Here is an 11,664-nt window from a genome sequence, read left to right on the forward strand (position 1 = left end):
GTGGAGAAGGCTCTCCCTCTTGGTAATCCAGTCTCCAACTGAGTGCATCTGCTCAGGCATTTTCTGAACCCCTTCGGTAGGTAATCTTGATGTCATAGGGGGCCAACTCTTCTGCCCATCTGACCTGTCTTCGGGTCAACTCCTTGGAGGTGGTGAAGTATGCCAGGTTCTTATGGTTGCAATAGATCATAACCTGATGCTTTGCTCCCTCTAGGTAGTGCCGCCATTCTCTTACTGCTGCCATGATGGCCAGAAGTTCCTTGTCATGAATGTTGTAGTTCAATTCCGGTGGGGTCATCTTTCATGAGTAGAAAGCAATTGGATGCAGTCGTCCTTGTTCATCAGGTTGATTGATGCATGCTCCTATTGTGAAGTCTGAAGCGTCTGTCTCAATGAAAATAGGTTTTTCTGGGTCAAATATTCCCAAGACTGGTGCTTCACAGAACTTCTGCTTAAGAAGATCAAATGCCTCCTGTTGTTCTTTTCCCCATTCAAACTTCTGATCCTTTCAGGTGAGCTTTGTCAAAGGTTCCACAATCTTGGAGTAGTTCCATATGAACTTCCAATAGAAGTTGGCAAATCCAAGAAAAGCCTGTGTCTCCTTGACTGTTGTTGGCTCGGGCCATCCTTGTATGGCTGTGACCTTTCCTTCATTCATTTCAACATGTCCCAGGGAGATTATGAAGCCAAGAAATTCTGTCCTTTGGGTGTGCCATTCACATTTTTCTGGTGCAACTGAGAGTTTTCTCTCCTTCAGGGCTTCTAACACCTTCCACACATGTTGTCTGTGTTCTTCTAAGGTTTCTGAGTAGATAAGGATGTTGTCCAAATAGGCCATGCAAAAGACATCCAGGTATTTCTGTAGGGTATTGTTGACCAGACTCTGGAAGGTCACAGGCGCATTGGTAAGACCAAATGGCATAACTGTGTATTCAAAATGTCCTAGCTGGGTCCTGAAGGCAGTCTTCCATTCTTCCCCTTCCTTCATGCATACCAGGTAATACCCTTCTCTAAGGTCCAACTTGGTAAAGAACTTTGCCTTCCGCAATCTATCCTGCAACTCAGAGATGAGTGATAAGGGGTAGTGGTTCTTGACAGTAATGTTATTGAGTTGGCAATAGTCCACACAAAGTTGGAGTTTTCCATTCTTCTTTGGAACAAACAAAATTGGATATCCAGCTGGTGATGTAGAATGCCGGATATATCCTCATTCCAGGTTTTTTTCAATATACTCTCGGAGCGCCTCATGCGCCTTCTCTGAGAGTGGATAAATAGGTTTGAACGCTGGTTGCGTTCCAGGCTTCAAGGGTATCTTATGATCCCAAGGCTGATGTTCTGGCAGCTGTCCTCTGCCTCATTCCTTAAAGACTTCTTCAAAGTCCCAATATTCCTTTGGGACTGCTTCCATTCCGGTCAAGGGCGGTTGGTCCTTTCTCTGCTCCATGGATCCAATCATCAAACCTGGTGCTAGGGTGAGATACAAGACTCCCACTTGTTCTCCCCTTTTCCACATTTGCATCATTGCGTTCTGAGAGATTTCTTTGATTTCCACTGGCAGTTCTTCTTCCTCAGGATGCCTGTCAGGCCTTATATCTCTGTTGGATCCTTCCGCCAACTGCACTTTTCCTGTTACCCAGTCTATCTGTGGGTTGTGCATCTTCAACCACAGTATCCCTAGGATTATATCATGTCCTGGCATCTGTGTGATATCAAGATTGATCCTTTCCTTGTGCTGTCCTATCTTCAGGGAGGACTGGTTGGTTTCCATCCACACCCATCCTCCTCCATAGCTGCTGGCAGATCCATCAACTGTAGATAACTGATACAGCTCCTTCTTCCCTATGAAGAAGATCCCATTTCTGGTGACAAATGTGTTGCTGACAAAATTTCCCATGGCTCCACTGTTGATCATGGCCCTTGCTTTCTTCCCATTGATTTTGACAGTGATCACTAATTGTTTCAATAAGTCTGTTCCATTGAGTGTTGTTCCGTTTCGCGTGCTTGTAGCTGGGTTCAGGGACCTAGACCAAGACTCCTGCAAGGGTCCCATACTAGCAGGGTCCTCTAGTTTTTTGATTTCTTGGGGTCTTTTGGAAACCATCCTGTCACATTCTTGGAGGCATAATAATTGGAGCAGTTGTTATCATAGCAGGCTGTCCATGGTAATTCAGCATGCTTGTTCCTTTCTGTGACCAATATCTGTTTCCAGTTGTCTCGTTTTCTGTTCAGGCATTTCCAACCCATATGGTTATTCTTTCCACAGTGGATACACAGTTTCTGCTTATAGTGCTTTTTCTGTTTATCTATCCAGTTGGGGTTGGGCCCTCTGACTTGTCTGTTTGTTGTTCCCTGGGTGCTCTGTTCTCTTCTAGTCGCATTGTCTAGTTCCATGGCATCGCCTCCATTTCCTGTGTGTCGAGGGGCTTGTTGAAAAGGATTGAATCATTGTTGCTCAGTCCGTCGTTCAAAGAGTTGGTTGTCAATTCAGGTTGCCATGAGTATCAGGTTATTGAGGTCAGTTGGTTCCTCTGCTGCAAGGAGCCCATTCTTGACTTCCTCTTTCAGTCCTTGATAGTAGTGTTCCATGAGCACTTGTTCTGACCAATCTCCAAGGAAGGTTGCTGCTTGTTGGAACTCTGTGGTATAGTTGATGACTGATGTTTTCTGCTGGATGGACATGATAGTCCTGGTGGCCTTTTTTACCTCATCTAAATCCCCAAAATTCTGTTTGATCTGAGTCAGGAATGCATTGAAGCTGTTGAAGGTCTCAGTGGTTTCAGCTCATTGTTGTTCAGGTGACCTCTCTAGGCAGTCCTTCAGGTAGGGGTCAAACCACTGAGCTGCAGTGCTTTGTAGGTAGGTTGCTGCAAACATGACCTTTCTTTCTTTGTTTGGGAATTTGTGGGGGTTAAAGAAAAAATAGAGCTCCAACTGGGAGATGAATGTCTGTAGCTTTTTTCAGTCACCATAGTAGAGGTTGGGTTTTGCAATCTTGGTCTTGGAGTTGACATCAGGGTCAGTAGGGTCCTGAGCTACAAGGTTCAGTACATGGCTGGTGCTTGCCCCAGCCTGTTGTCCCAGTAGGTGAATCTGTTCATGGAGTTGGTTGTTCCTGTTGATCTGGTTTTGAAGCTTGTCCTGCAGCTGGTTAACCTGCTCCCTAAGGGTGGTATTCTCACCAGTCTGTTCTTGCAGCTGGTTCTCCAATCAATTGACTTGATTCTGTAATTCTCTAAGAACTTGAACAACTTCCTGGGGGGTGATGTTTTCCATTTTCGCTTCTTTCCCTGCTTGCCTTTTGCAAGAAAGGTGGTCAAAGTGTAACGACGGGCCTAGGACTTTGTAGGCAGAGGGCTGTTGGGTTTATCTTGAGGACAGAAGACAAGGAGAAAGATAGATAATGAGTCATTACTAGCAATGCTAACTCTAGGATTGCTATTTGAGTTGACCACACCAGTCCTAATCCCCATGGTTAAGGAGCGTCCTTATATACATGATTCCTGACTACCATTCTGACTACCATTCTATGGTAGTCCTCCATGGTAGTAACTACCATCTTGACTACCATCTCATGGTAGTCTGTTATGGTAGTGACTACCATTCCGACTACCATCTCATGGTAGTTCCTTATGGTAGTTCCACGTGACCAAGAGTATTTATCCAGCGGGGTAACTCCCATCCTCATGCAAGTCCATGCTGATCGTAACAGTTATTCTCACTGCATATTTGATCAAATTGAGGTGTGAGATGGCTGCCATGGCCATCCATAACTAGGAGGCGGTATTTCCCACTTATACAGCCAGTAGTAGCAGGAATAAAGAGATTTTTAAGCCAGTGAAGGCCTATCTCATCTGTAGTCCATCCATTAGGACTAACTTCAATCCTACTATCCAATGGGAGCTTTGGTTTTTGATACCAGCCCTCTATATGGACCTTCCCTTTGAAAATAATGCATGGAGGAAGTGCCCATCCAGTAGAGTTGATACATTCAATAGAAGTAACCCATTCCCAATTGCCTGGCTGTACAAGAGGTGCTTTTCCATAGTAATCAGCTCTAGTAACTACTTAAGCAGTAGCTACTAGGCTCATAGTGAAGCCAGTTTCATTGAAATTGTAGATATCCTCCATTGCAATCCCATGCTGCATTATAGTGATTTGTATGCAATCAAACCACTCCCTAATAGCTTTAGGGTCTTCACATTTAGCATATCAATAATCATAGTGGTGAGTATAGTGGGTTTTCAGTTCATCATATTGTTTAATGAATTTAGAGACCCAGTTCTCTCCAACTGTCTGAATAGGTGTAGTACTGCGCTCAGCAAGAAGAATATTGGCCATTTCTCAAATATGCAATGGTCAGGGAGGCACTCCACATCAATTAAGTGATAGAATCCATTGTACAAGCAATTCCTCTTCATTTTAAGTCAGTTTATGGCTGTTGGCGCGTGTTTCCAAGTGCGATGTTGTTCCATTAAGTCAACAACACAGAGTTGCATATGAAATATTAAAGATGTGTGCTGCTTCACAAATACTGCTAATTTCTTGCTTATTTAAAGTGGAAATAGCAAGTATAATTCTTCCCTCTTTCTTGACTGAATTTCTTGAATTTTGACGCGCTTTTGGAGGCATGGTTGGTGGTTGAATTGAGCAAGGTTTTTGACCGCGGCCAAAACGCGTGAGGTGTCTCACTCAGTGGGGGTGTCTCACTTGGTAGTGAAATAAGTTACATTAATGTATTTCACAAGTGAGCGTGACACACAAGCGAGCATGACACCGCCTGCCAATTCCTGCCTATGGGCTAAATACTAGAGCCTTTATCAACCAAACAATTGCATTTCTATCTAAAAATCAATTAGGAACTCAATTAGGACATTGCAATCACTTATATCCTATAATATGACAATTGCTGCAGTGTGGTGGCGCTCATACGCACGGCCCAACTGCAGAAAGTGCAGGATCTATAGGAAGCGCATCTTGACCTTCATCCACCTTATTCCCATGCTGGAATAGCTCTAAGCCCTCCTGAATAGCTGGGCCCTCTGCAATAGCTAGCTGCCTAGTAGAGTGCTTTCACTTTTGACATTTCCATTTATTCTCAGCGCAAGATCTGCGTATTTCTTCCCGCGCAAGAACAAGCTCATTAAGTGTCAATTCATGACCTTTAATAATCTTGTCTAATTGCAATTCTAGTAAAGGTAAATGGCTGTGAGCGCGTTCCCTAAGCAGTTTCTTTGTAGCAGATGCCTGCTTCTCCAGCTGCCTAATAGTATAGGGCGTTTTAGGTGCCGAATTGGTCGATTGACTGCCTGGTGGTGTAGGGGTCTTTAGTTGGATCTCTAACTGACTGAGCACCCTATCTGGATTGAATGGAACTAGGCCAGCGCCTGCAAAGCTATTTCAAATAGTTTCTGCTTGAAAAGCGCTTTTGCGAGCTTGTGGAAAGGCCTTCAGGAAATCAAGTTTATCAATATGATTGATTCCTAAGCGCGCTTTCTGCTCCACTAAGCTCCCATAGGCCTTTTTTAAAGGCGCAAAGCAGCCCACATCCAGAGGTTGAAGCTTGTGGGAAGAATGAGCTGGCATGCAGATAGGAATAATATTATTCTCACTGCATATTTGATCGAATTGAGGTGTAAGATGGCTGCCATGGCCGTCAAGAACTAGAAGACGGTATTTCCCAGTCATCCAACTAGAAGTAGCAGGAATAAAGAGATTTTTAAGCCAGTGAAGGCCTATCTCATCAGTAGTCCATCCATTAGGACTAACTTCAATTCTGCTATCACACAGGAGCTTGAAATCTTGATACCAACCCTCTATATGGACCTTCCCCTTGAAGATAATACATGGAGGAAGAGCCCAACCAGTAGAGTTAATACATTCAATCAAAGTAACCCATTCACGATTGCCTGGCTGTACAAGAGAGGCCTTTCCATAGTAATCAGCTCTAGTAACTACTCATGCAGTAGCTACTAGGCCCATAGCAAAGTCAGTTTCATCAAAATTGTAGATGTCTTCCTGTGCAATCCCATATTGCATTATAGTGATTTGTACACAGTCAAACCACTCCCTAATAACTTTAGGGTCTTCACATTTTGCTCATCAATAATTGTAGTGTTGAGTATAGCATGTTTTCACTTCATCACATCATTTAATGAAGTTGGTAACCCAATTCTCCCTGACTGATTGAATAGGTGTCGTACCGCGCTCAGCAAGAAGAATATTGGCCATTTCTTGTATATGGGATGGTCGGGGGGCTGCTCCACATCAATCTAGTGAAAGAATCCATTGTATAAGCAATTCCTCTTCATTTTGAGTCAGTTTATAACTATTGGTGCGTATTTCTGAGCGTGAAGTTCTTCCATTAAGTTGTCAATGTAGAGTTTCATGGCAGATATTGAAAATATATGCAGCTTCACGAATACTGCAAATTTCTTGCTTTTGAATAGCTGATATTGCAAGTAGGACCCTCCCCTCTTTCTCAATAGAGTTATTTGAATTTTGACGCGCTTTTGGAGGCATGGTTGGTAGTTGAATTAGATGGGATTTTTGGTCGCGTCCAAAACGCGTTAGGTGCCACGCTCGCTTGTGTGTCACGCTCGCTTGTGAAATACATTATCGTATATTACGTAATCAAGAGGACTGCATTGACCATCCATAGAATGACAAGCCGTACAGACGACCCACTGTTATTGTAGTATATAATAGTAGATGCCTAACTCTATATTCACGTGGCTTACTGCGCTCTCTACTTCCCCAGTCAGATGTGCAGTTCTTCTACTTCGCCCAGTCTCTCACTGTTTTTGCCGCAGAGTCTGTCACCGGCGTATCTGCGCCACGATCCAACAACAGATTAATTACGTCTGGAGGAGTGTGCCATAAGGGTGACACTTTCATAAAGCGGGTTCTATTCGAACTCATCGAGAGAGACATATATTGAATATTCCATATGAGCTTTGATTGGAGTATATAAGGTAGAAAACTTTGAACAGAAAGTGTGGTGTTACTTAGTTCCACAACTTTCCACGACACATATGTAGCTTAGTTATTACATAGGTACTAAACAGTGATATTTGATAATAGCTGTTAAGAAACCTTTTTTGGGGGGGAGCTATTTACAAAGTTCAATGAGCTCTGCGGAAGTCCTTCATAACCACCATTTCTCGCACCTTTACGACTGGCGCAAATGCAGAAAAGAGAAACTGACATCGAGAGCTAGTTCTTTATTATACAAGGGGTGTCGTCAATATCCTCCACAGACTTTCCAGCACTAGTTCGGATCGGTAAACTGGAAACTATAAAGGCCACACTCTCCCTCAATTCCACCAGTTCCTCGGAGAGTACCCTTGTGACTATCTAGAGCGGGATCATTCCCAGGCTCTGGACGACTCGAGTACTCGCCACCTGTCACAGTTTTATCGATATCAGTATTGTATTTACGTCTCATTTTTTAAGGAGATACTCACAGGTATTCCACAAGGAATTGATCGTCTTTATGCAGTCGTCCTTACTGCATTGGCCACCGTTCTTTTTGTTTAGTCCAAACTGGAAGTATTTCGCGTAATCTTTCGATTGGTCCAACCCCTTTAAAGTGTCACTGCACCAAGCGTCCCTCGCTTCTATGAAGTCCTCTTTGCTGATTCCCTGGTTGGAGTCCGCAACGCAAGGTACTACAGGAGGAGGGAACTGGGTCGGTAGCGAAGTGTTGTTAGGAGCATTGATCTCAATGCCCTGTATTAAGCCGGGTTAGCTAGCTGAACGCATCTGCCTCCTTTTGCTTTGCATTGCACCTACGTAAGTTATGCACTTCCCCCTGATATACATTCCGTGTGTTTCGCCCGAGTTGGGATCGCATTGACTCATGCCACTGGTGAATCTATCGAGACATTCATCCTTCGGGACCAACTCCGTATCTTTACAGCCTGGTCCACCACTCCATCTCGCTGAGATCGAGAAGGGGTTGTGGCCTCCACTGGTGACTCGGGCTAGAGAACCGGAATCTAAAAATTAACAGGCGGTTAGCAAGTGGATATCCTAACATTGCATCATGCTGTAAACTTACAACGTAGATCAGTGGTGTACAGGCCAAGCATTTTCACCGGTTCGCCCTCTGTTAGATCGCAGAAATGACGGAAGCTGCTGTCGACACTTGGTATCCCATCCTTGTCACGCTGCGGAGCAGCATATTCTTGCTCAAGACATATGAGATTCGTCGAGTCAGAGGCGGCGTCGGTTCGTGTAGATAGCCAAGGGATAAAAGGATAGCCGGAAACAAATAGAATGTTTCCCAAGAAGATGGGGAGAGCTGTGATCATTTGCTGCTTCATCGTAGCAGAGTGTTTATGAGAGTGTAAGATTTTCTAGGACAATGGTCAAATGGCTATTGCGAAGCCTTCTATGCAGAGGAAGATGAGAACAAGGGAAACAATCGGGATGCCTTTAGATAGTGAGCCTGAGTAAAGGAAGACGCCCCATATTTATGGACAAGAGTCGCATAAGTGCACGATATCACTTTCTGGATACCACATATTTTTGTCTCTAAAAATAAACTATAGAGAACAATATGGCCCCCATTCAAGGTCCCAGATTGGACCAGTGTGTGCATGTAGGCATTAGTGGAAGAGGCGATGCGATGGCTGATGTTGATGTTGGTATCTCCGGCGGGGGCGGAAAATGTCCAGGATCAGCACGTCGATCGGCATCAACAACAGAAAAGAATCAGACTGTACTAAAGCAGTGCACCAGAAATGGAAAAGGAATATCACTGACCCCGGAATAAATTATGGATTTGCATGTGCACAACCATTTGATACTGCAGGTTCCAGCGCTTATGTCCTCTCAACGAGTGTTGGGGGCCATATTCTGGTTCTTGCACTGCCTCGTCTTCCCACAACGGTTTCTATTAGGCGGGGTAGGAGTGGCTAACATGAGAAGATCCGGCGCTTAAATAGAAGAAAAAGATATGTTTATACAGGAAAAAGAAAGCACTCATGTGATTTGAATTTATTACTCGTGTATACAAATGCCAGATAAAACTCGAGGTTGAACCTGTACTTATTATTTGCTCATAATCTGTACCGGCAACTAGTGTCTGGCATTACTTCCATCGTAATGTGGCAATAAATACCAAAGTTCGAGCACGTCTCTTGCAACTCCTCTCTATGCTGTCTGTCTCATTCATCCATGACATTTAAGCTTTCACGTAGCCTTAACTTGAGGCTCTCCAGGATGGGTGTAATGCTTTTAGACCTGTTAGAAAATCCCTGAGGTGGTCCAGATACGCTCTCACTGGTCATTCATAATTTCCTAGGTCTGTGCAATCGTCTGTGACATTCAAATGCCGAATGGACTGAGGGAGTAACCAGGGAAGGAGGGTCTACATATCGACTACTGTAAAACATGGAAAATTCATCTACGGCGCCGACTCACCCAGAAGTGAGGGCGCCACTCACTCAGTGCCAAGCGGAAACGACTGGGAATACAGAATATAATAAAGACGGAAACTGTGCTGAGCCCATGGCAGCCAACTTATTTCTCAGTGCAAATCCTGAAGGAGCGAGCCCAAGAGGTGCCAAGGTATGTTTTCTTGCGTGACTAGATCATAACAAGTCAAGCCAATAAATGATGAATTCGTTGTCATAGGTCGTTGCATGGGGTAAAAGGGCAAGAGGTCCTGTTGGCCTCAAGGACTCATGCGGAGACCCCCCTCGTGGTAATTGGGTTCTTGATTTTTGGGGTTGCGATGCCTTTCTTCAAAGGTTGGGAATGATTGCCATACGAGAGGGCACTATACCACAGCCAATTGACGACGGTATTGTTCCTACAATTCTGCCGGTCTGCGTCATGCAAGCGGGTTTTATAGAAGACAAGAGGAAGACAGTCTCCTACTATGCACAGCTACTTGGATCGGCTAAAGGAAATATATACTGCCTCCTCCATTGTTCAGCAGTGCTTCTATAGGAGCATTTAAACCTTATACCCCATCGATTTACTTCTATCCCTGCCACTTATCAGCCACAGTCCTTGTGTCCTATCCCTAACTTATGCATATAGACATGGCATTTCAATCGAGGGCAGTAAATCCTTTATTTTTTTTCCTAGTCAGATTGTCTAATTCCATGTTTACCAAAAGTTTCAAATTGAAGGTCACAGCAAATCGGAAGTAGCAGAATATGAGCTGTGCTCAATTATTCATAGAACAAGAAGGAAACGCATACATATCATCAGAATTCATTGTAATTTAAACAAAGACGAACCATTCAAACTGTCGTTTGCCCTGAACTATACTGACAGCAGATGCTCAATATGGCTCGACTCTAATGTTGCATTCAACATCAGCGTTCGAGCAGATATCTCTCAACTCCTTTCTATGCTCTTCATCCATTCAGAGCCAACATCTAAGCTGTTGTGTATTCTCAGACTCATGCTCTCCAGGTTTGGTGTAGTTCTTTTTGGATCTTCTAGGAAATTCCTGAGGCGGTCAAGGCACTGTCTAGCTCGCCATTGATAATCTCCCAGGTCAGCACAATCGTCTCTGAGATGTAAGTGCCGAATGGATTGAGGGAGTTTTTCTAGCGTAGTCTTAACCGATTTCGGTTTATGGGAATGGCCGAATAGAATATTGAATGGTATGGTTAGACTTTCCATTTTTTTTCAAACTGTTGCAATGAGCCGAGATCGTTTCGAACCCCGAAGAACAACGGTGGTGCCATATCTGCAGGCTATATACTATCTGAGATAAATTCAACCCCGAGAGCCAGATGTTTAAGAGTTTTTTGTACCCGCTTTAACGCACGGCTCAATGTAGTCAGGTTATAGAAGTAGGCATCTTCAGACCTACTGCTATCAATCACAGTCAAATAATGATAGACCAGGCTTTGCAGGTTTGGCATCACAGACAAAAGACGCAGTGAATTGTTCTCGTCTGCTTCGCAGTAGCTGAGGTGTAATGTGGTGAGATTTCTGGCCTGGGGATTGGACACCGGCCAGTGGGTCAGTAGCCATCGGAATGGACAACACAGAAATGGGATCACCACGTCAATGACCTCAATTTCTGGAAGACAAAAGAGGGGAATAATTAGCTCTATGTCGATGCGAGTCGACCCCAGAAGGAAACCAACCTCCTCAACGGCGAAGTCTACATGTCGCAGTTTGCAAAGAGGATATGAGACAGCTGACCGCTGAATTGAATAGATAACGTGCTTGCAGAGTAGGCTGAGAAACTTGTATCGGTATGGAAATTGAAATCCAATGGAGCGACTCGAGGGCGGTCAATGTCGATAGAATCAAGGAGACAAAGACATTTATGTTTCCAATTTCCACTTGCGCAATACATAGAACTTCTGAAGGCAGCTGTTTCGTGCAAATATATTGTTTCATGGCTTTCAGTTCGCTGCCATTGAGCTTCGGGGACGCTCCTCGAGGGCCAGCTCTCTGAGTCGTTTGCAGGTAAGTGATAGAGAAGAGGCATCATTTCTGCCCATATCGCATGCAATCAGCTGAATTAACTCGGGCGGTACTTTAGTCAATGAAGACATGATTGTGCAGGGAACTCAAGTGGTAAAGAGAAGGGCAGGCGAAGTTGCTACAAGGGATCTATGCCCTAAATCACAGCTTTCACGTAAAAAACACACGCCGGAACTTGAGGCCGCCAGAGGCAGCTCATTG

The 11,664-nt window shown here is 44.3% G+C and overlaps 3 protein-coding genes across 3 annotated transcripts in view; all 3 read right to left on the minus strand.

The window, feature by feature from the left end:
- The window catches only part of VTN00DRAFT_3706 (uncharacterized protein), a gene marked incomplete at both ends in the record, with an annotated part of 1,207 nt that extends 909 nt beyond the window's left edge, over positions 1–298 (minus strand). The window contains one exon of the mRNA XM_069430053.1: positions 70–298. Coding sequence (XP_069289227.1) covers positions 70–298 — 229 coding nt within the window. The remainder of the gene's footprint in view (positions 1–69) is intronic.
- Positions 299–2,958: 2,660 nt separating this feature from the next.
- VTN00DRAFT_3707 (uncharacterized protein) lies at positions 2,959–3,273 on the minus strand (the record flags this gene model as incomplete). The annotated part of the gene is made up of 2 exons (XM_069430054.1): positions 2,959–3,183; positions 3,250–3,273. 2 exons carry the CDS (start codon positions 3,271–3,273, stop codon positions 2,959–2,961), a joined length of 249 nt encoding a protein of 82 aa, XP_069289228.1.
- A 3,994-nt stretch (positions 3,274–7,267) lies between these two features.
- Positions 7,268–8,324, minus strand: VTN00DRAFT_3708 (uncharacterized protein; the record flags this gene model as incomplete). The annotated part of the gene is made up of 4 exons (XM_069430055.1): positions 7,268–7,401; positions 7,464–7,728; positions 7,792–7,997; positions 8,060–8,324. 4 exons carry the CDS (start codon positions 8,322–8,324, stop codon positions 7,268–7,270), a joined length of 870 nt encoding a protein of 289 aa, XP_069289229.1.
- Positions 8,325–11,664: the final 3,340 nt, after the last annotated feature.

This window comes from Thermoascus crustaceus (assembly GCF_041956765.1).
Source record: "Thermoascus crustaceus strain CBS 181.67 unplaced genomic scaffold VTN00scaffold_2, whole genome shotgun sequence".
NCBI lineage: Eukaryota > Fungi > Ascomycota > Eurotiomycetes > Eurotiales > Thermoascaceae > Thermoascus > Thermoascus crustaceus.